At 44.8% G+C, this 24,903-nt stretch overlaps 2 protein-coding genes across 2 annotated transcripts in view; both read right to left on the bottom strand.

Annotated features, from left to right (window-relative positions):
* The window catches only part of LOC121281484 (apical endosomal glycoprotein-like), a 61,240-nt gene extending 37,931 nt beyond the window's left edge, over positions 1–23,309 (bottom strand). Inside the window, exon 1 of the mRNA XM_041194429.1 lies at positions 20,237–23,309. The gene's annotated coding sequence lies outside the window, so the exon portion shown is untranslated. The remainder of the gene's footprint in view (positions 1–20,236) is intronic.
* A 134-nt stretch (positions 23,310–23,443) lies between these two features.
* LOC121280734 (14 kDa phosphohistidine phosphatase-like) overlaps positions 23,444–24,903 on the bottom strand; it is a 90,248-nt gene continuing 88,788 nt past the window's right edge. The window contains exon 3 of the mRNA XM_041192869.1: positions 23,444–23,707. Within this exon, the coding sequence (XP_041048803.1) occupies positions 23,615–23,707 (93 nt within the window). The 3' untranslated portion in view covers positions 23,444–23,614. The remainder of the gene's footprint in view (positions 23,708–24,903) is intronic.

Raw genomic sequence — 24,903 nt, forward strand, 5'->3', positions numbered from 1 at the left:
TATTTATATGGCTTCAAGTACTTCCCCAATTCTACTGAATCTGCTTCTACCGCCCTTTCAGACCACACATTCCAGATCACAACAACTCATTATGTTAAAAATAATTTCTCAATGGGTACTTTGCCAAACACCTTATATCCATATCCTCTGGTTACCAATTCTCCAGCCACTTTATTTACTCTCTGAAAACCTTTCATAATTTTGAACGTCTCAATTAAGGGCCCCTTAAACTTCTCTGCTCTATGAGATCTGCCCCAGTTTCTCCAGTCTCTCCACTGCATAGCTTAATTTCATCATCCTCGGGTCTTAATTGGCCCTCCCACATAAAATGGCGGCATGCCCCCAACTAGGGGTACCAATCGGGAACCTGCCTGCCCTCGCCTGCTCCCACACATCCCTCGCGGCGGGGAGAAAATGTTGCTCTCTGTTTAGCTACTTCCTTTAATATCCTAGGATGCAACCCATCAGGTCCAGGGGACTTATCGGCCTTTAGCCCCATTAGTTTCCCTAGTACTTTTTCTCTAGTGAAAGTTATTGTATTTATTTCCTCCACCCCCTTTTGCCCCTTGATTATTTAGTATTTTTTGGAATGTTATTAGTGTCTTCTACCGTGAAGACTGAAGCAAAGTATTTATTCAACTCCTCTGCCATTTCCTGGTTCCCCATTATTATTTCCCCAGACTTGTTCTCTAAGGGACCTAAGTTCACTTTTGCTTCTCTCTTCCTTTTTATATGTTTAAAGAAGCTTTTACTGTCCATTTTTATATTACTTGCTAGTTTACCCTCAAAGTTTATTTTCTTCCTCTATTACTTTTTTGGTCACCTTTTGTTGGCTTTTAGAACTTCTCAATCCTCTGGTTTACCACTAATCTTTGCCATATTATATGCTTTTTCTTTCAATTTGATACCACCCTTAACTTCCTTGGTAAACCAACTCCCATGGTTGGTTTATCCCCTCCCTAGAATCCTCCTACCTCACTGGGATATATCTTGGTTGTGAGTCACTTTATTGTGAGCTTAATGGTTTTGTTATGAATTTTTACTTTATTGTATCTTATCTTGGTTTATCCCCAGAGAGTGGTGGAGGCAGGGTCATTGATTATTTTTAAGACAGAAAAAAATAGATTCTTAATCAACAAGGAAGTCAAAGGTTATCAGGAGTAGGCAGAAGGTGGAGTTGAGGCCACAATCAGATCAGCCATGATTCAGGCTTGAGGGGCTGAACGGCCTACTTCTGCTCCTAATTCATATATGCATAAGTTTGTATGTGTTACAAACTGTATTATGACAAACGCAAAATATTTCAGAATTTTGAGCAACTTCATTGGCCCTCCCTTTTCTCCTTGTGAGTTTACTGGTTGCTGTGTGCTGAATCTAGTTTTCCTGCCTACTTGTTGGGTTCTCTCACTGTTGTGCTTCAGCCAATCAGCATCATCCAAGAAGTGGGATCTAAAAGGAGGAGATGGAGATGGAGAGTCAGAGAGGTTTAGGGAAGGATTTCAAGCCTAGAGTCAAGGCAACTGAAGATATGGCCACTGATGATGGGGTGAAGGGGGTTTGGAGGTGGTACACAGGAGATCAGAGTCAAAGCGATGGAGAGTTTGGGGCTGAGTGGATGCAAGTTAGGACACGGGCGGCAGAGCTTTGGATGAGCTTGAGGTTACAGAAGTTGAAAAATGGGAGGGTGGCCAGAAGAGCATTGGAATAATCACATCTAAAGATAACAAAGGTATGAATGGGTGTTCCAGCAGCCGATGAGCTGTAGAAGGAGCAGAGTTGGGTGATGTTACAGAGGTAGAAATAGGTTATCTCAGTGATGGCACAGGTATGTGATCAGAATTCAAGGTTGCGAATGATCTGACAGTGGCCAAGGTGTGGAACAGAATCGGTAGATAGGGAACAGAGTTTGTGATTTGAACCAAAAACATTGGCTTCAGTCTTCCCAATATTTAATTTGGAGAAAATGGTGGCTTGTCTAAATCCAGTTATCACACGAACAGTGTGACAAATTAGAGGCAGTGGAGAAATGGAGAGAGATGGTGAGGTAGAGTTGGGGGTTGTCACTATACATGTAGAATCTGACAGGTTTTCAATTATGTCACTGTGAAAGGGGAGTGGCTAAGGATAAATCTTTGGGAGAGACTATACATGAGGACAGGATGAGAAGCCATTGCAGGAGATTGTCTCACTATGAGTGGATAGCTAAGAATGGGACCTGATGAGGGCTATATCAGCGATTATTAGGATCAGGGAGGGAAGTTGGCCAGCAGCAGTTTGGTTGGGGTAGGGTTAAGGGAGCAGGAGCTGAAACTCAAGGGACAAGATGAGCTTGGAGAGAGTATATGGGGATGTTGGAGAAAAGCAGAAGAAAGAAACAGGTGAGGGACTGGACTGTGGCAATGGTTGATCTTCATGGGCATGGGGAAAAGGCAGTTAAAAGAACGAGCCTAATCTTTGTGATACAGAAATACATGAGCTCCTCATACTCACTGTTGGAGGTGAGCAGAAGAGCATATAAACCATTACGGTTACCTGACAGTCAACTCACTGAGACTCAACTCTCCAACACAGGGCTGCTCCTTCAGCCCCACTTACTGTGTTCCTCATTGTTAATTGCCCTTCCTCTCCTTTGGTCACAACTCCAGTGTTGAAAAAGAGTGCTGGTAGATATTAACTTGAGCTGAGCCAGTGATCTATGATAGGGTCAGAGTGCTATCAGTAAGCTAAGTTTCAGTGTAGTATTTACCTCAATAATTACCTACAAAATTTGAATCTTTCTGATTCATGCAAATATATATTGTTCTTTCAGATTTGGAGATTTGCCCCCTGCCGATCTGTTCTCCTGTTTGCTATCTTCACTGTCCAGTTAATCTGTCTATGATTTCCTTTTTCTCACTGCATGTTACCTCCTTACTGTGTAACACTCTTGTCCCTGACTCTTCATTATCTCCTTCTACATTGAACTGAAATGCTATTTGGTCATCATTTCCCAATTGTTCTCATCCTCTCTCATCAGTTATTGGTCCCAGTTTATTTCTCCAAATTAAATTAAGTGATGCACCTTTCTTTGAGGAGTTTGAGAGTGTCAGTCTGAAAATTCTCTCCCATATGGAACACATCCGTTAGCTTTATCCAGTCAATCTAGTGATTATTAAAATCTCCCAAATTATTATTCTGCTGTTCATCTCTCTGAAGTGCCTGCATCCATCTGTCTAATCATCTCTGTTTGGTGGGCTACAATTCGCACACACAATATCATTTCCCTTCCTATTCCGTAATTCTATCTATCTAGATTCTGCTTTAAGCTAACAACGACAACTTGCATTTATATAGCACATGGCTCCACCTATTCCCCTTTACCGAGGCCCCTCCATTCAAGATACTGAACAGACACCATTGACAACCATCCTCATCTTATTAAAATCTCACACTCATTCCTCAGTCACCCTCCACACATATTCTCATTCCATCGTCTCAACACAATCCACTTCTCACACACAGAACTCTCTTATTTCTCTTGCACACTGAGTAGAGAACGCAGAGCTCCAAGATGAGGCAGTGAACCAGGAATGACCCTTCAGTAATCACTCCCCTCTAACCAGTGTGTGACTGAGGCAGGGAAGGTGTCTTCCAAGTGTCTCATAATCTCATGCAATCACAATCTGTGAATAGCAAGAAGTGAAAGTGATTTTAAAAATGGAATAAAACTTACCCAGGAGGTTACATGGAAGCAGAAGCAACAAGAGAAGAGTGGTGAATGGCATTTGGAAGCTTCTTCACTGTACTGTGCAATGACTGTGTAACGGAGAAAATGTGATGCCCGTCCACAGAGTTTGATAATACTCGGACTTTAATCATCATATCAGCAATTCCCCAATGTTCTCCTCTTTCTCAATTACTCTTAACTTGGTTTTATGAGTATTCATAACAACTTTAACCGTGAATTGCACTGGCTCCTTTTAACCTTTTGCAGTCCAGGGTTCCCTTCAAAGGCTCTTGGGCAGGGGAAGGTTGAAGATCATGTCACAGTTTGTTATCCCATTGCACTGGAACTAATTCCACAGACCAGAACCCAGCACAGAAATTCATGCTGACAAAGATGAAACAATTTTATCTTGTTTCTGTTTGGTGGCTGCCCCTTTCATCCAATTACAATTATATAAGGTCCCATTTGAGTACAGCTGAACTCCCTGGTTCAGCCTATCTGGGCAGGTAAACAAAGAAAGAACTTGCATTTCTTTATGGCCTTTCACATCCTTAGGACATTCCAAGCACTTTACAGCCAATGAAGTACTTTTGAAATGTAATAAAGTATCAACAGTTGGCGTGTAGGAAACACAGCAGCCAACTTGTGCACAGCAAGACCCCAGAAACATAAATTAGATAATGGGCAGTCAATGTTTTTGTGACTGTGATTATGGGATAAATATTGACCAGGATTGGGAGATCCCCCTGCTTTCCAAAATAGAGCCATGGAATCTTTTACATTCACCTGAAAGGGCAGATGGGGCCATAGTTTTACATCTTATCTGAAAGACAGCCCCTCTGACAGTGCAGCGCTCCCACAGTACTGCAGTGGAGTATCAGCCTGGATTATGACCTCAAGTCTCTGGAGTTGCACCCACAACCTCTGACTTGGAGGAAAGTGTACTACCTGTAAAAAGTCCAGTAGGGGATGAGTATGAGTGCCAGCAGGAGCAGAGATTCCTGGAGGGATCCTAGGTTTTTACACTGCTGCCTGCAACCCCAAAGGGGCTGCTGGGCCTTACAAAGATAGGGTGAAAACATAGGATTTAGGGAGAGGATGTTTACATGCGATTAGGGATTCCTTGTTCCTGTGGGGATTAAACATGATGCTGAATGGTTGGACCAATCAGGCCATTTTCCTTCTATTTCCATGGACTAACCCATGTGCTGAGGGTAGGAGGATGCAGTTCAAACACCCATACAGTTTGATGACACTTGGACTTTAATCATCCTATCAGCAATTCCCCAATGTTCTCCTCTTTCTCAATTACTCTTAACTTGGTTTTATGAGTATTCATAACAACTTTAACCATGAATTGCACTGGCTCCTTTTAATCTTTTGCAGTCCAGGGTTCCCTTCAAAGGCTCTTGGGCAGGGGAAGGTTGAAGATCATGTCACAGTTTGTTATCCCATTGCACTGAAACTAATTCCACAGACCAGAAGCCAGCACAGAACCCTGTTTCCTTGGACACCCTTCTTTTCACTGGAAGCTGGTTGCAATCGTCGGAAAATAATGTGGGAGTTGAAATGATGGCAGTCCTGCCTGATTTAAGTGCTTCCAACTGTTTCAGATATGTGTGTGTCCCACACATGATGAGAAGATTCCCAGGAACCATGTGGAAACTCATTGTGGCAACATATCTACTCCAATGCATCCTGGCCAGTAACAACAACTTGTATTGGTATAGCACTCTTTAACATAATACAACATCCCACAGCCCTTCACAGGCTCAAAATCTGATACTGAGCCATAAAAGGAGGCATGAGGGCAGATGACCAAAAACCTGGGCAAAGAAGTAGGTTTTATGCCTCTTAAAGTGAGGGACAGGTGGAGAAGCAGAAAGGTTTAGGGGGGGATTTCCAGAGCCTGGGGCCAAGGCAGCTGAAGGCATGGCCGCCAATGGCGGAGTAATTAAAACTGGAGATGCTTAAGAGGCCTGAGTCAAAGGGCCACAGGTATCTTTAGAGGTGTGGAGCTGGAGAAAATGCCAAAGATAGAAAGGGGCAAGGTCACAGAGATTTGAAAACAAAGATGAGAATTTTAAATTCAACCTGTTGCTGGACTGGGAGTCAATATGGGTCAGCAAGCACAGGGGTGACAGGAATGCTGCATGGAGCATTAGGCAGAAAGAAACTGACCCTTCAGAGTCAGCCACACTGTCCCAGCCTAAATAAATATCATACAGTTTGGTTCCAAGGTTACAGGCTTGAGAGAAGAACCATGGCATGTATTTCAATTATATACTCAAAACTACTTCAGTTATGTGTGTGATCATTGTTTTTACTAACCTGCATGCACATTCAAAAAATAGGCCAGACAATATTTACAGGAAACTTATTTCTGAATCTAATGGGGTGAACAGATCAATATTTAGGGGGTAGCAGGGGACTGGCGGGGGGAATCCCTCCTGAGAATTTGAGAATCAAGGGCAGTGGCAGGACCTCATTAACATTTTTAAATTGCTTTTCCCATCTGGCAGCCAGCAAGGTTTGTGGGGGTGTTTAGACCGCCAATTGGGAGGGCTTGGGATGGCGTCTTTGGGAGAGGAATTGGTTCACAGGAACAGAACATGTGCTGGAGGATGGGGGGAAAGACGCCTCCTGATTCACAAGCTGTGCTGTAAAAAGCAGCGAGCTGCTGAGTCCACCTATTCCTGTCTCCCCATCAATCCCAGAATTCCTGAGGCCTCAAAAACCCAGCTGGACAGTGTTCAATTTATAACAGGCTCCCAGCTGAACTGTTGGAGACTGATTTAAAAATCACAGAATCAGAATCACAGAATTGTTACAGGACAGAAGGAGACCCTGCACATTCTTCCTCTTCAAATAAGTCTAATTTCCTTTTGAAAGCTTCAATGGAACCTGTCTCCACCACCCACTCAGGCAATGCATTCCAGATCTTAACCACTCACTGCAGAAAAATATTTCTCTCATTTCGATTTTGCTTCTTTTGCCAATTACTTTAAATCTGTGTCCTCTCGTTCACGATCTTTTCATGAGTGGGAGGAGTTTCCACTGCATAGTTCTGTGGAGACGAAGCCCCATCCTCACACTGAGGACATCGTCCATTGTGTTGTGTGACAATATCATAATGATAAATGGGATTGATTCAAAACGGAGTTAGCCACCCAAAACTGGACATCCATGAGACGCTGTGGGCCATCAACAGCAGCAGAATTGTACTCAACCACAATCTGTGGCCTCATGGCTGCATATACCCCTCTCTACTATTACCATTAAGCTAGGGGATTAACCTTGGTTCAATGATGGGTGAAGAATATGCCAGGTACAGCATCAAATACCTAAAAGTGAGGTCTCAACCTGGTGAAGCTGTAACCGGCAAAAAAAAATTCACACTTGCTTTTGATATCAAGGCTCCTGAACGACTTCAGATATTGAGTTTAAGAAGTCACGCCATGAAAGGGTACCTATTCAGTTTGAAAGATATTCAAAATCAGGAGGTAAAAACAAAAACAAAGCAGCAGCTTAGAATTTCACAACATTTGATAAGCTTCTCCCCAACAGCGGTCAGAAACAATTAGTTTCAGAATCATGTGAAGAAACCTGTCCACTCATGCATGCTAAACAGCGGATGCAGCACGAGATAGCTAGAGCTAGGTGATCCTAAAATCAATAGATCAGATCTAAGCTCTGTAGTTCTGCAGATCCAGTCACGAATGGTGGTGGACAATTAAACAACTCACTGGAGGAGCAGGCTCCAAAAACATCCATGGCATCAATGATGGGGAGCCCAACACATCAACACAAAAGATAAGGCCGAAGTATTTGCAACAAGGCAGAATTTGATCAAGAGTAGCATCAAGGTGCCCTACCAAAACTGAAGTCAATGGTGATTGGTGGGAGGAGAACTCTCCACTGGTGGAGTCATACTGATAACAAAGAAAGATGGTTGTGGTTGTTGGAGGCCAATCATTTCGGTCCCAGGACATCACTGCAGGAGTTCCTCAGGGTAGTGTCCTAGGCCCAACCATCTTCAGCTGCTTCATCAATGACCTTCCTTCCATCATAAGCGGGGATGTTCCCTGATGATTGCACAATGTTCAGCACCATTCGTGACTCCTCAGATACTGAAGCAGTCCATGTCCAAATGCAGCAAGACCTGGACAATATCCAGGCTTGGGCTGACAAGTGAGCAAGTAACATTTGTGCCACACAAGTGCCAGACAATGGCCATCTCCAACAAGAAAGAATCTAACCATCACCCCTTGACATTCAATGGCATTACCATTGCTGAATCCCCCACTATCAACATCCTGGGGGGGTTACCATTGACCAGAAACTGAAGTGGAACATGAGTACTGTGGTTATAAGAGCAGGTCAGAGTTTGGGAATTCTGTGGCAAGTAACTCACCTCCAGAATCCCCAAAGCCTGTCCACAATCTATCAGTCATAAGTCAGAAGACAAAATAATCTCCACTTGCCTGGATGAATGAGGCTCCAATAATACTCAAAAAAACTCAACACCATCCAAGAGAAAGCAGCCCATTTGATTGGCACCCCATCCACAACTTTAGATATACCGCCAGCATACAGTAGCAGCAGTGTGTACCATCTAATAGATGCATTGCAGCAACTCACTAATACTCCTTCCATAGCACCTTCCAAACCCACGACCTCTACCACCTAGAAAGACAAGGGCAGCAGATTTGGAACTATGTCAATATTCCTTCACTGTCACTGAGTCAAAATCCTGGAACTCCCTCCCTAACAGCACTGTGGGTGTACCTACACCACATGGACTGTAGCGGTTCAAGGCAGCAGTTCACCACCATCTTCTCAAAGGGATGGGCAATAAATGCTGGCTATGTCAGCATTGTCCATATTCTATGAATGAATGAAAATGTACTGAACTGTAATATGATCATATATTTTGTTGTTATTTGTTTATTAAATTCTCCTGTAGTTAAATCCCAAAGCAATGCCTGAGGTGATACCCCAAAACTTTAGAAAGAACTAAATAATCTTTGGGAGAACATTTAGAGCAGGCCATGAACAGAAGGTGCTCTCTTTTTAATGCTGGGTGTGATGCTGAAACTTTAGCTCAATATCAGCTCCATTGAAGATATTCTGGGAGGCAGCTCACCAAAGAGAGTGGTCTAAAATTCAGATCCCACAAAAGTAAACAATCAAAAGGCTTCAAGTCCAGTGTATAGAATCCCAATGGACCAAACTCTTCTCATTCTCAGCTTTTAAGATCCTAATGGACCAAACTCATCCCATTCATTCCCAGTGTATAGAATCCCAATGGACCAAAAACTTCCCACTCACTCCTGCTGGACAAACATCTCATGGGTTAGATGAGCTTTGATCTCCCAGGAACATTAGGGTATCCTTAATGGATAAACCCATTTAGGTGGTTTTGAGGTTTCTGCTGAGTATTAAAAGAACTAGTACAGGTATTGTACCTGTGTGACCCAACGTACATACATACGAATTAGGAGGAGTAGGCCACTCAGCCCCTCGAGCCTGCTCCGTCATTCAATAAGATCATTGCTGATTTAATTTTACCTCAGCTTCACATTCCTCCCTCACCATATAACCTTTCCTGATAAGTTGCTTATCAAGAATCTATCGCCACCTTAAAAATATTCAAAGCCTGCCTCAGCCAACTTTTCAGGAAGAGAATTCCAAAGTCTCACAACCCCCTGAGAAAAAAAAAAGTTTTCCTCATCTCTGTCTTAAATGGGTGACCCCTTATTTTTAAACAGTGGACCCTAGTTCTAGATTCTCCCACAACATGAAACATCCTTTCCACATCCACCATGTCAAATCCCTTCAGGATCTTATATGCTTCAATCAAGTCACCTCTTACTCTACTAAATTCCAGTGGATACAAGCCTAGTCTGTCCAACCTTTCCTCATAAGACAACCACCCATTCCAGGTATTAGTCCAGTAAACTTTCTCTGAACTGCTTCCAATGCATTTACATCTTTCCTTAAATAAGGAGTCCAATACTGTACACAGTATTCCAGATGTGGTCTCACTAGTGCCCTGTATAACTGAAGCATAACCTCCCTACTCTTGTGTTCAATTCCTATCTCAATAAATGATAACATTTTATTCCCTCTGCTACTTACTTGGTGCATCTGCATTCTAACCTTTTGTGATTCATGCACTAGGGCACCTAGATCCCTCTGCATCTCAGAGTTCTGCAATCTTTCACTAGTTAGATAATATGTTTTTTATTCTTCCTGTCAAAACGGACATCCTCACAGTTTTCCATGTTATACCCTATTTGCCTATTCACCTAACTATATCCTTTTGCAGCCTTCTCATCTCCTCTTCACAGCTTACTTTCCTATCTATCTTTGTGTCATCAGCAAATTTAGCAAACATACCATCAGTCCCTTCATCCGAGTCATTTATATAAGTTGAGGCCCAGTATTTATCCCTGTGGCACACCATTCATTATATCCTGCCAACCAGAAAATGACCCATTTATGCCTACTCTCTGTTTCCTGTTAGCCAGCCAATGTTCTATGCATGCCAATCAGTTACCCCCTACTGAAAATCTAAGTACAGTACATCCACCGGTTCTCCTTTATCCACAGCACCTGTTACTTCTTCAAAAAACTCTAATAAATTGGTTAAACATGATTTCCCTCTCACAAAACCATGTTGACTCTGCCTGATTATCTTGAATTTATCTAAGTTTTATAACATCTTTAATAATAGCTTCTAACATTTTCCCTATGACAGATGTTAAGCTAACTGGCCTGTAGTTTCCTGCTTTCTGCCTCCCTCCCTTTTCGAATAAAGGAGTTACATTCACTATTTTCCAATCTAATGGAACATTACCCGATTCTGGTGAATTTTGGAAAATTAAAATCAACGCATCAACTATCTCACTAGCCACTTCTTTTAAGACTCTAGGATGAAATCCAACCAGGGTGCTTGTAAACCCACAGTTCCAAAAATTTGCTGAGTACCACTTCCCTGGTGATTGTAATTTTTGTGAGCTCCTTCCTCCCTCCCATTTCCTGATTTACAGCCACTTCTGAGATGTTACTTGTATCTTCTATACTATTGTGAAGACTGATACAAAATACCTGTTCCATTCATCTGCCAAACACTTACTTTCCATTATTAATTCCCCAGACTCACTTTCTACAGCACCAATGCTCATTTTATTAATTCTTTTCTTTCTTAAATATGGACAGAAAATCTTACAATCTGTCTTCATATTTCCAGCTAGCTTTCTCTTGTACTCTGATTTTTCCCTCATTAATCTTTTAGTCATTCTTTGTGTTTTTATATTCTGTTCAAACGTCTGACATACCACCCATCTTTGCATGTTTATAAGCATGGGGCAAAGGATTATACCTGTATGTCCCATGGGGCAACAGGCAAAGTACTGTTCCTGTGTGTCCCTAACATGGAGCAATGGGCAAAGTATTGTTCCTGTGTGTCCCCAGCATGAGGGAATGGGTAGACTATTGTTCCTGTGTGTCCCATGGAGCAACAGGGAAAGTATTTTTCCCAGAGATAAAAACAAAAAAACTGCGGATGCTGGAAATCCAAAACAAAAACAGAATTACCTGGAAAAACTCAGCAGGTCTGGCAGCATCGGCGGAGAAGAAAAGAGTTGACGTTTCGAGTCCTCATGACCCTTCGACAGAACTTGAGTTCGAGTCCAAGAAAGTTGAAATATAAGCTGGTTTAAGGTGTGTGGCGGTGGGGGTTGGGGGGTGGGGGGGAAAGAGAGAGAGAGAGAGAGAGAGAGAAGTGGAGGGGGTGGTGTGGTTGTAGGGACAAACAAGCAGTGATAGAAGCAGATCATCAAAAGATGTCACCAACAATAGAACAAAAGAACACATAGGTGTTAAAGTTGGTGATATTATCTAAACGAATGTGCTAATTAAGAATGGATGGTAGGGCACTCAAGGTATAGCTCTAGTGGGGGTGGGGAGAGCATAAAATATTTTAAAATACTTAAAAATAATGGAAATAGGTGGGAAAAGAAAAATCTATATAATTTATTGGAAAAAAACAAAAGGAAAGGGAAAACAGAAAGGGGGTGGGGAAAGAGGAGGGAGCTCGAGACCTAAAGTTGTTGAATTCAATATTCAGTCCGGTAGGCTGTAAAGTGCCTAGTTGGAAGATGAGGTGTTGTTCCTCCAGTTTGCATTGGGCTTCACTGGAACAACGCAGCAAGCCAAGGACAGACATGTGGGCAAGAGAGCAGGGTGGAGTGTTAAAATGGCAAGGGAGGTTTGGGTCATTCTTGCGGACAGACCGCAGGTGTTCTGCAAAGCGGTCGCCCAGTTTACGTTTGGTCTCTCCAATGTAGAGGAAACCACATTGGGAGCAATGAATGCAGTAGACTAAGTTGGGGGAAATGCAAGTGAAATGCTGTTTCACTTGAAAGGAGTGTTTGGGCCCTTGGACGGTGAGGAGAGAGGAAGTGAAGGGGCAGGTGTTGCATCTTTTGCGTGAGCATGGGGTGGTGCCATAGGAGGGGGTTGAGGAGTAGGGGGTGATGGAGGAGTGGACCAGGGTGTCCCGGAGGGAGCGATCCCGACGGAATGCCGATAGGGGGGTGATGGGAAGATGTGTTTGGTGGTGGCATCATGCTGGAGTTGGCGGAAATGGCGGAGGATGATCCTTTGAATGCGGAGGCTGGTGGGGTGATAAGTGAGGACAAGGGGGACCCTATCATGTTTCTGGGAGGGAGCAAAAGGCGTAAGGGCGGATGCGTGGGAGATGGGCCAGACACGGTTGAGGGCCCTGTCAACAACCGTGGGTGGAAAACCTCGGTTAAGGAAGAAGGAGGACATGTCAGAGGAACTGTTTTTGAAGGTAGCATCATCGGAACAGATGCGACGGAGGCGAAGGAAATGAGAGAATGGGATGGAGTCCTTACAGGAAGCGGGGTGTGAGGAGCTGTAGTCGAGGTAACTGTGGGAGTCGGTAGGTTTGTAATGGATATTGGTGGACAATCTATCACCAGAGATTGAGACAGAGAGGTCAAGGAAGGGAAGGGAAGTGTCAGAGATGGACCACGTGAAAATGATGGAGGGGTGGAGATTGGAAGCAAAATTAATACATTTTTCCAAGTCCCGACGAGAGCATGAAGCAGCACCGAAGTAATCATCGATGTACCGGAGAAAGAGTTGTGGAAGGGGGCCGGAGTAGGACTGCAACAAGGAATGTTCCACATACCCCATAAAGAGACAGGCATAGCTGGGGCCCATGCAGGTACCCATAGCCACACCTTTTATTTGGAGGAAGTGAGAGGAGTTGAAGGAGAAATTGTTCAGTGTGAGAACAAGTTCAGCCAGACGGCGGAGAGTAGTAGTGGATGGGGATTGTTCGGGCCTCTGTTCGAGGAAGAAGCTAAGGGCCCTCAGACCATCCTGGTGGGGGATGGAGGTGTAGAGGGATTGGACGTCCATGGTGAAGAGGAAGCGGTTGGGGCCAGGGAACTGGAAATTGTTGATGTGATGTAAGGTGTCAGAGGAATCATGGATGGAGGTGGGAAGGGATTGGACAAGGGGAGAGAGAAGGGAGTCAAGATAACGAGAAATGAGTTCTGTGGGGCAGGAGCAAGCTGAGACGATCGGTCTACCAGGGCAGTTCTGTTTGTGGATTTTGGGTAGGAGATAGAAGCGGGCCGTCCGAGGTTGGGCGACTATCAGGTTGGAAGCTGTGGGAGGAAGATCCCCAGAGGAGATGAGGTCAGTGACAGTCCTGGAAACAATGGCTTGATGTTCAGTGGTGGGGTCATGGTCCAGGGAGAGGTAGGAGGAAGTGTCTGCGAGTTGACGCTCAGCCTCTGCAAGGTAGAGGTCAGTGCGCCAGACAACAACAGTACCACCCTTGTCAGCGGGTTTGATGACAATGTCAGGGTTGGACCTGAGAGAATGGAGTGCAGTAAGTTCAGAGAGAGACAGGTTAGAATGGGTGAGAGGAGCAGAGAAATTGAGATGACTAATGTCGCGCCGACAGTTCTCAATGAAAAGATCAAGAGAAGGTAAGAATCCAGAGGGAGGGGTCCAGGTGGAGGGAGAATATTGGAGGTGGGTGAAAGGATCCGTTGAATGGGGAGAGGACTCCTGCCCAAAGAAGTGAGCCCGGAGACGAAGACGGCGGAAGAAGAGTTCAGCATCATGCCGAGCCCGAAATTCATTGAGGTGAGGGCATAAGGGTATGAAACTAAGTCCTTTGCTGAGCACTGAACGTTCAGCATCAGAGAGGGGAAGGTCAGGGGGTATAGTGAATACACGGCTGGGGCTGGGATTGGAAGATGGCGTGGGGACGGAGGGACAGGCAGGGGTGGAGGGTCCCAGATGGGTGTTGGTGTCGATGAGTTGTTGGAGCTTGCGTTCCTTAGCACTTGAGAGAAAGAGAAAAAGTTTCTTGCTGAGGCGTCGGATGAGCCGAAGAATAAAATGAAACTGGGGGCACGCGCAGCTTTGAAAAAGGGTACGGCGGTGCTGCTGGATGGAGAGGTCGAGTGTGTTCATATGGCGGCGCATGACACTGAGTGTGGATTTCAGAATGTGATGGGAACAGCAGTCCGAGAAACGTTTTATGTCCCGGAGATACCTGTAATCCTGGGTGGGTTCGAAACATGAGGGGTGGAATTTCAGTGGAAATCCACGTGGGGTAAGTCGGAGACGGAGACAGTCACTGAGAAAGGACCCAAACACTCCTTTCAAGTGAAGCAGCATTTCACTTGCATTTCCCCCAACTTAGTCTACTGCATTCGTTGCTCCCAATGTGGTTTCCTCTACATTGGAGAGACCAAACGTAAACTGGGCGACCGCTTTGCAGAACACTTGCAGTCTGTCCGCAAGAATGACCCAAACCTCCCTGTTGCTTGCCATTTTAACACTCCACCCTGCTCTCTTGCCTTCATGTCTGTCCTTGGCTTGCTGCGTTGTTCCAGTGAAGCCCAACTTCACTGAGGAACAACACCTCATCTTCCGACTAGGCACTTTACAGCCTTCCGGACTGAATATTGAATTCAACAACTTAAAGTCTTGAGCTCCCTCCTCCATCCCCACCCCCTTTCTGTTTCCCCCTTCCTTTTGTTTTTTTCCAATAAATTATATAGATTTTTCTTTTCCCACCTATTTCCATTATTTTTAAGTATTTTAAAATATTTTATGCTCTCCCCACCCCCACTAGAGCTATACCTTGAGTGCCCTACCATCCATTCTTAATTAGCACATTCGTTTAGATAATATCACCAACTTTAACACCTATGTGTTCTTTTGTTCTATTGTTGGTGACATCTTTTGATGATCTGCTTCTATCACTGCTTGTTTGTCCCTACAACCACACCACCCCCCTCCACTTCTCTCTCTCTCTCTCTCTCTCTCGCTCCCCCCCACCCCCCCTCCACCCCACACACACACACACCTTAAACCAGCTTATATTTCAACTCTTTCTTGGACTCGAACTCAAGTTCTGTCGAAGGGTCATGAGGACTCGAAACGTCAACTCTTATCTTCTCCACCGATGCTGCCAGACCTGCTGAGTTTTTCCAGGTAATTCTGTTAAAGTATTTTTCCCATGTGTCCCATGGGGCAACAGGCAAAGTATTGTTCCTGTGTGCCCCCAGCATGCAGCAGTGCGCAAAGTATTGTTCCTGTGTGCCCCTAACATGGAGCAATGGGCAAAGTATTGTTCCCGTGTGTCCCCAGCATGGAAGAATGGGCAAAGTATTGTTTGTGTGTGACCCCAGCATGGAGCAGTGCGCAAAGTATTGTTCCTGTGTGCCCCTAACATGGAGCAACAGGCAAAGTATTGTTCCTGTGTGTCCCATGGAGCAACAGGCAAAATATTGTTCCTGTGTGTCCCATGGAGCAACAGCCAAAGTATTGTTCCTGTGTGTCCCATGGAGCAATGCGCAAAGTATTGTTCCTGTGTGTCCCAAGGAGTGACAGGCAAAGTATTGTTCCTGTGTGACCCCCAACATGAAGCAACAGGCAAGTATTGTTCCTGTGTATCCCCAGCATGGGGCAATGGGCAAAGTATTGTTCCTGTGTGTCCCATGGAGCAACAGGCAAAGTATTGCTCCTCTGTGTCCCGTGCAGCAATGGGCAAAGTATTGTTCCTGTGTGTCCCGTGGAGCAACAGACAAAGTATTGTTTCTGTATGTCCCATGGAGCAACAGGCAATGTATTGTTCCTGTGTGTCCCTGACATGGGGCAATGGGCAAAGTATTGTTCCTGTGTCCCATGGAGCAACAGGCAAAGTATTGTTCCTGTGTGTCCCATGGAGCAAGAGGCAAAGTATTGTTCCTGTGTATCCCTAGCATAAAGCAATGGGTAAAATATTGTTCCAGTGTGCCCAAAGTAGACTGTCCCCATCAAAGACTCTGTGCCCCCAGCATGGAGCAATGGGCATGGTGTTATTCCTGTGTGTGTTCACATGGTGTACCCTGTCATTGGATTGAATCACTATATCAGTTATCACATAAAATAAAACAGTGGGTAGTTTGCATGATTTCTTAGAGAGCTGATGATCCTCTATTCTAGCTGAACAAACAGAACAGTTAATTAGTATGTGACTATAGGTTTACAAACTGGAGTCTCTATCTGAAGTACCAAAGCCCTGATGCAAAGGTACCATTTCTGAATAAATGGGTCTGAACTTTGTTTCATGGGTTACTGATCAAGGTGTAGCTGTAAAGCGAGGAATAACCAAGAGTGCTGACCATCATGATACTGGGCATATGATGGGAACATCTGACTGTAGGATGCAGAAGAAACAGATTAGGCACACATGGTCATCCTGGGGGAACATTTCTATAGTCCCTTTCAGAACGACAGATGTCCCAAAGCAGCTCACTGCCAATGAAGGACTATTGAAGCGTAGTCACTGTTGCAATGTAGGAAACCAGTCAGCCAATATGCGCACAGCAAGATCCCAAAACAACAATGAATGAGGTAGTTCGCTACATTTAGTTGCAGCACCCTTGGGCTGGGAAACTGCTCAGGTTCTGGCCAAGGACTAGCAGTGGAAAATGCAGGCAGACTGACAGATGAAGACACAGTTGGAGTTGGATGTGGTGCCTCCATTGCTGCATACCCTGTGATATTCAGCATTAAGACGCTCATTTAAAGAACATGCACTTGACTGAGATACCGGCAGTGGGGTGGGGATGATGCTGCCTGTGGGACAGTATCCTACCTCAAGTCAGTGCCTTCAGGGGAGATGGAGTGAAAGGTGGACCCAACATTGAATTAACACTGTGTAAAGAAAAGGATTCCATTACAAGTTGTGTTTCACGACAAACGCAATATTGGGGAGATGGGAAAACAGTGGTAATGTCACTGGACTAGTAATCCAGTGACCCAAGCTACTGCTCTGGGGACATGGGTTCAAACCCCACCATGGCAATTGGTGGAATTTGAATTCAGTTAATAAATCTTGATATAAAGCTAATCTCAGTAATAGTGGCCATGAAACTATCATCGATTGTTATAAAAACTCATCTGGTTTACTATGTCCTTTAGGGAAGGAAATCTGCCATCCTTACCTGGCCTGGCTTACATTTGGCTCCAGGCTTGAATAAATGTGGTTGACTCTTAAATGCCCTCTGAAATGGCCTAGCAAGCCACTCAGTTCAAGGGCAATTAGGGATGGACAATAAATGCTGGCCTTGTCAGTGACGCCCACATCCCATGAAATAAAAAAAAGCAGATGCTAGCAAAGTTCATTGCTGGTAATAAAATGACTTGGGAGATGGTGCCCTTGAGAAGCGGAATGTGAGAGAGTACAAAGATAACCAGGTACAAGTTCTACAACCTAGAACATATTTCAAGGACATGGTGACCGATACTCTTTGATAGTCACTACATTGTTTTGCAACTTTAACTTATTTCACAGAATCCTGGGATGGAACCATTGCACAACATTCATCATCCTGAAGTTTATGGTTAAATTTTTAGCTAAGGTTAATGTCGAGAAATGTTAATTCTGCTGACAGAGGTATTTCTAATTCAGGCATGCAGTGCCATAACATTATTCACTCCCACGACAGGTACAGCATAGGGTTAGATAGATAAACACTCCCAGGACAGGTACAGCATGGGGTTAGATACAGAGTAAATCTCCCTCTACACTGTCCCGTCATGTATCAGCCTGACTAGCACCCACTTAATTTATTAGTATAATGAAAGCAGAAAATGCTGGAAATACTCAGTTGATCTGGTAGCATCTGTGGAAAGAGAAACAGTTAAAGTTTCAAGTCTGTGACATTTCAGCAGAACTGTGGAAAGTTAAAAATGTAATAGGTTTGAGCAAATGAAAGGGGAAAAGCACAGAAGGGAATTTTGGGTGATAGGATGGAGGGCAGCAAGTGACAGAAATTTCATGGTGCAAGGCCAAAAGAGATAGTAATGGGACAAGTAAAGAAATAAAAGATATGTCTAGAGGTCCTGAATTACTGCTGTCTGAAAGCAAAGGAAATAAGGGAAAAACAAAAGGAAAATCAAACCAGCAGAAAAAGACAAAGCAAAATGGGGGCAAAGGTTACCATCTAAAACGGCTGAACTTAATGTTGAGTCCAGAAGGCTGTAAAGTGGAAAGATGAGGAGATGAGGAGCTCTTCCTCAAGCTTAAGCTTCATTGGAATACTGCAGCGGGCCAAGGACAGAAAGGTCAAAAGGCAGGTGACTGGAAGCTTGGGGTCACATTTGTGGACTGAACCAGGGTGTTTCGCAAAGTGGTCACCCAGTCTGCATTTGGTATTCCCAATGTACAGGAGACCGCATCGTGAGCAGCGAATGCTGTATACTAGTTTGAAAGAAGTGCAAGTAAAACGCTGCTTCACTTGGAAGGGGCCTTAGGTGGTGGGAAAGGAGATAAAGGAGATGGTGAAAAGGCAGGTGTTGTACCTCTTGCACTTGCACAGAAAGGTGCCATAGGAAGGGGAGGGTGTGTTGTGGGTGACTGAGGAGTGGGTCAGGATGTCATGGAGGGAATGGCCCTTTCAGAATGCTGAAAGGGAAAGAGGTGTTTGATGGTGGCATCACACTAGAGCTGGTGAGAATACTGGATTTGAGTATTTTGTTTTTTTACTGTACGTCATTCATGCTGTGGCACATTGGCAGAAAACTGCCAATCAGAACTGAGCATCCATACCACAATCAGGGCTAGAAGAGTAAGACAATGATATTTATATTTTAAATGGATTCGCTGTATTTCTTTATAATGCTTCAAACAATTGAAAAATTTGATTAGAAAGTTTGCTGTGCCCCAGTTAGTATGCTCGACATCCAATAAGCATTTGCACTCTTCCCAGAGGCTCTGTCACTCCCCAACACAGTACAATGTGTATATGCCACGTCTTTACTCTTGCTATTGTGATAGCTGTGAAGTATACACACATATTTATATACCAGCTGTTGCAGTCATTTATATGCATTCTGCTTTCCTCAATCCATTTGAAGAGGAGAGAGAATGAAATGGCATTTTCTATTTACTTGTCCCATTACTACTCCCTTGGGCAGACAGGGCCCTTTCAGGATTCATGCCTGCTTGGCAGCAGCAACCGTCCAGAACAAAGTCCGAAAGATGTAGCTGCAATCAGACTGAAGGAATGTGTTTATTTGTGCTCCATCTGCAAGACTCTTAAACATAATTATTGACAGTGAACTTCATTGGGGGTCAGGTTAATGAGAGAAAATTACAGAGCACAGTGCTAAAGAGCAGGTTGTAACTGCTGATTCACAGGGTCACTGAGGTAAAACCTGTCCAGGCCACTTCATTCTTGAGAACATTTCATTGAGTCAATGGGGCAATGTAGAGGGAGATCTGCTCTGCAACTCCTGTAGTTCAAGCAGTGTCTCAGCTGGGGTGGCCCAGAGAATAACCTCTAACAACCTCCTGTTTCCACTGGGATGGCAACTCAAGTCTGCTCAGCACGGTCTTTAGTACTATGAAGATGCGAAATAGGAGCAGAAGTAGGCCATTCGGCCCCTTAAGCCCGCTCCGCCATTCAATAAGATCATGGCTGATCTGTTTGTGTTGAGTTCTATATTCCCATCTACCCTTGGTAACCTTTGACTCCCTTGCCTAACAAGAATCTATCTACCTCCACCTTAAAAATATTCAGTGACGCCACCTCCACCGCCTTCTGAGGCAGAGTTCCAAAGTCACTCAACCATTTCTGAGAAAAAAAATTCTCATCTCTGTCCTAAAAGGGCGACCCCTAATCTTAAAACAGTGCCCCCTAGTTCTGGACTCACCCTCAGAGGACATCCAAATTGTCAAGCCTGTACAGGACACTTCAATCAAGTCGCTCCTCACTCTTCTAAACTCCAGTGGAAACAAGCCCAGTCTGTCCAACCTTTCCTCATAAGGACAACCTGCTCATTCCAGGTATCAATCTAGTAAACAATGGAGACAATAGGAACAGGAGGCCTCAAGCCTGTTCCACTGTTTAATTCGGTCATGATTTGTCGATATCTCCTCTCCATTTACCCACCTTGATTCCATAATCTCCTTACCTTACAAAAATCCATCAATCAGTTTTTAAATTTTCAATCGACATCCAGCTTGAACAGCTTTTTGGAGGAAGAGCTCCAGATTTCCACTCCCCTTTATGTGAAGAAGTGCTTCCTGACATCACCCCTTTGATTTAGACTCCCCTGATTAAAGGAAACAGCTTTTATTTACCTTACTGAATCTTTTAATCATCTTAAACACCTCAATTCAATTAACCCTTAATCTTTCTTTATTCAAAAGATTACAAGCCGAGTCTATGAAACCTGTCTTTACAATTTAAACTTTGTAACTCTGCTATCATTCTGCAGAATTATGTCGGGCCCTGTCCAATCCCAATATATCATTCCTGAGGTGCAGTTCCCTGAACAGAACAGGATCTAACTAAATTGGCCAAAAGGGTCATGGAGATTAGAAATGAACCAGACCATAGGTCCACTGACCAATCAGCAGACTTCACCTCTCCAGCTTCAATCATCCATTCATGGTGAAGGGATTGGAGGCCAGCTGCAAGAGGTGGAGCTCCACACACACCATGCTACTCATCCTCCCTTTAAACATCTGGGTACTTTTATCGATGGGTGGAGGGCAACTAGGCCAAAAGCCTTCAGCCTAGGATTGAGGATCTTGAGCTGCTTGATCCAGAGAAATGTCCCAAGGCCAGTTGGAGATCAGCAACGATAGATCGATATGACAAGGTGAGTACTCAGGGCAGCATTTTCATTCTTAGGATGGAGGTGTCACTGGAAAGGCCAACATTCTTGCCCATCCCTTACTGCCCCTAGGTGGTGCTGGGTCTTCCTCTAGTGATATAATACAACTCAGTGTCTGCTAGGCCACTTAAGAGGCAATAACTTAGGTATGGGACTGGAATCAGGCAACAACTTGCATTTAAACAGCACCTTTAGCCTCATCAAATGCACCAAAGTGCTTCACAGGGGCACTGTCAAAATCTGGTCAATGGGTAAAGATGGGTTTTTCTTCCTAAAAGGATATGAATGAACCAGATGGGGCTTTTTTGACATTCTGGTATCTTCATGGTCTAGTCAAAGTGACTAAATTCAAAATACATAAGTGGCATTGTCACAGGCACTATAATAATGCAAGTCTTACTTATTCATTTACAGACTTTTAAAAAAATCTGAATTCAAATTCTCGAAACATCATGTTAGGATTTAAACGCAATCCTGGTCTAGTTACATAATACACTACTGTAACTTAACAACAGACAAGGGAAACACTTTCAAAAGATACAAGGTATAGAGTAAAGCTTGCTCAACACTGTTGGGAGTGTTTGATGGGGACAGCTGATACAGCACGGGCTTAGATACAGAGTAAATCTCCCTCTACATTGTCCCCATCAAACACTCCCTGGGCAGGTGCAGCACAGGTTCGAAATTGATGTCCTTGCTGATTTACAATGGCAAATCAAATTTAAGATTCTGAACCACATGTTCAAATCCCTTCCTGTTCTAATGCATCCTTACCTCAGAACCCACGCTGTTCCTCCAGCTCAAAAACCTTGTGCATCCCTCACAATTGGTGAAGCGTGTTTTCACACCTCTAGCCTACAGCCACTGGTATCCACTCCTTAAACCCCTCCACCACCCGCTCCTCCTTTCAAACGCTCCCTCATACCCAGTTCTTTGACCAAGCTGTGATTGGCTATCCTAATCCTAGTTCAGCATAATATTTCCTACAAATTCATGAAGCACCGAGGGATGTTTTCTTTTCTCAGTACAAGTTGTTTTTGTTGAACATTCGCACTTGACCTCAGATGAGGCTGTTACAGTGCGTGAACAGGCTGAGCCATTGAGGTGTTGAATAATCATTTTCTATTTTGGGACCATCGATGGTGAACTCAACTTAGTCAAAGGGGACAGTGGAAGCAGTCTAAACAGTAGCTTTTACATACCTGACCATATTCAGGGCTGGGTCAGTTCTGTAGGATGGAGTTGGATATGAGTGCAAATCCAGTACGATGCAGTGGAATATGAGTGCGAATAGTGTGATGTAGTGGGGCTTGAGGTCGAGTCCAGTGCAGTAGGATGTGTGTGAAATACAATGGAGTATGACTGGGATGCAGTGGGGTTTGAGTGAGCCCAGCAGGGTGCAGTGGAGCAAGTATGAATGTGAACTACGTGTAACTTTAGGGCTCATTCCATCCTTTTCTCAACATTCCACCTGTTCTGTTTCAGCTACTCCCTCACCTTCCCTTCTGATGTAGAAGTGAACTGGGAAATTAGGATGGAAGTAGGTACTGAAGCTGGCCATTCAGCCCCTCATGCCTGTTCTGTCATTGTTAAATCATGCTGATCTCAATCTCAACTCCATTCACCCGACTTATTTCTGTAAACTTAATAATCTTAACAAAAATCTATCAATTACAGATTTGACATTTTCAACTGACCTTGAACTTGAACAGCTTTTTGGGGGAGGGAGTTCCAGATTTCCACTCCCCTTTGTGTGAAGAAGTGCTTCCTGACATCACCCTTCAAAGGCCCGGCTCCAACTTCAGGGTTTTGCTCCCCTGTTCTGGAACCGCCACAACAAAAGTTCAAGGCCTCAGGCATCAGGTGGCCACCCACACAATTGGAGGCGATCTCAGCCATCAGAGAAACAGGAAACAGTTTCTCTTTATACCCAATCAAATCCTTTAATCATCTTAAACATCTCAATCCATCACCCCATAATGTTCTGTATTCAGGGGGATATAAGCCTGGTCTAAATAACTTGTCCTCATAATTTAACCTGTTCAGTCCCGGTATCCACCTGGTGAATCTACACTGCACCCAGTCCAAGGTGCTGTGCCCAGGACTGAACACAGTTACTCCAGGGGGGTCTCAACCAGAGCTCTGTACAGCTGTAACATAACTTCCACCTTTATATCCCAGCCCTATTCAGATGAAAGCTCACATTCCCTTTGTCTTTCTAATTATGTTTTGTATCTGTTCACTTGTTTTTAGTAATTTCTGCACTTGGATCTGTAAATCTCTGCTCATCCACAGTTCCTTCTCACCATTTAAATAAATTCTCTGCTCTATCTTTCTTAGGTCCAAAATGGATGAGCTCACACTTTACACAACAAATTCCATCTCCCACAGTTAGACCAAGTGTATTGTGAGTGGGTTGGGGTGGGAAGGGGGTTGGGGGTGGTATGAGGAATGTAACTCCAGAGAGACAAGAGGCAAATCTGCTCCTCCACAGTTAAGGAAGGTTCAGTGATAATTTAATTCAGATATCAATCAAACATAATCAGTGCATCTCCATCCAGGGCTTTCAGAATGCGGAGAAATGAGCTGAGCTGCTGACACAAGCCTTCACGCACTGGAGCAGTTGTGCTGTACCGGCCCAGGAGACAGAGCAGTGAGACTCAGGCCACCTCAGTAACCCTCATTTGCCCAGGTCACACTGTGGTCTGGGTACCTGGATTTCAGGATTGCTGTTGTTATTTCATGGTTTGCCCGGCCAAAGCCCTGTCGACAAAAGAACGAGATTGTCAGAGAAACCATTACCCTCCAGGCACCACAGCAGGCTTCCCAGCAGAAATCCATCACAAACACTGACATATTCTATCTCTCCATTTAATGCTCTCCGTTTGCCTCCTAAAGGTGACAACTTTGTCCACAGTTCCACTCGCCCAGGCGAGCAGCTACTCAGTCACTGACCACATCACATGGCCAATCTCCACCAAGCCTTAGATTGTGCTAACACACACAGCCATTAGGGAGAAATGACCACCCACACGCACCAGCCCCCGCAAAACACATTCGCCCTGCAAAACCCCACACCTGCATGCACCACCACACAACCTCCATCCCATTCCGCCTGCTTGCAAACACCTGCCAAAGGCAGGTTCACACGCACATACACCCACAGACAGGCACTCACTCCTACAAAACCAGTGACGGATCCACACACGCACACCCGCAGGTGGGTCCACACACGCACACACAGGCGGGTGCACACATGCACACACAGGCAGGTCCACACACGCACACACACAGGCAGGTTCACACACACACACACACACAGAGGCAGGTCCACACACACACACACAGACAGGCAGGTCCCCACACACACACACACACACAGGCAGGTACACACACACACAGAGGCAGGTCCACACACACACACACACACAGAGGCAGGTCCACACACACATACACACACTCGCAGGCAGGTCCACACACACACTCGCAGGCAGGTCCACACACACACACACTCGCAGGCAGGTCCACACACACACACACTCGCAGGCAGGTCCACACACACACACACACACACACACACACACTCGCAGGCAGGTCCACATACACACACACACACACTTGCAGGCAGGTCCACACACACACACACACACACACACTCGCAGGCAGGTCAACACACACACACACACTCGCAGGCAGGTCCACACACACCCGCAGACAGGACCACACACAGACACACCTGCAGACAGGTCCACACACAGACACACACAGGCAGGTCCACACACACACACACACGCAGGCAGGTCCAGACACTCACACACAAACAGGCAGGTACACACACTCACTCACACACACACACACACACACACACTCTCACACACAGCCCCCCCCGCAGGCAGGTCCACACACACACATACCCGCAGGCAGGTCCAGACACATACACGTGCTCAGGCAGGTCCACA

The sequence above is a fragment of the Carcharodon carcharias genome, chromosome 8 (genome assembly GCF_017639515.1).
Source record: "Carcharodon carcharias isolate sCarCar2 chromosome 8, sCarCar2.pri, whole genome shotgun sequence".
In the NCBI taxonomy this organism is placed as follows: Eukaryota; Metazoa; Chordata; class Chondrichthyes; order Lamniformes; family Lamnidae; genus Carcharodon; species Carcharodon carcharias.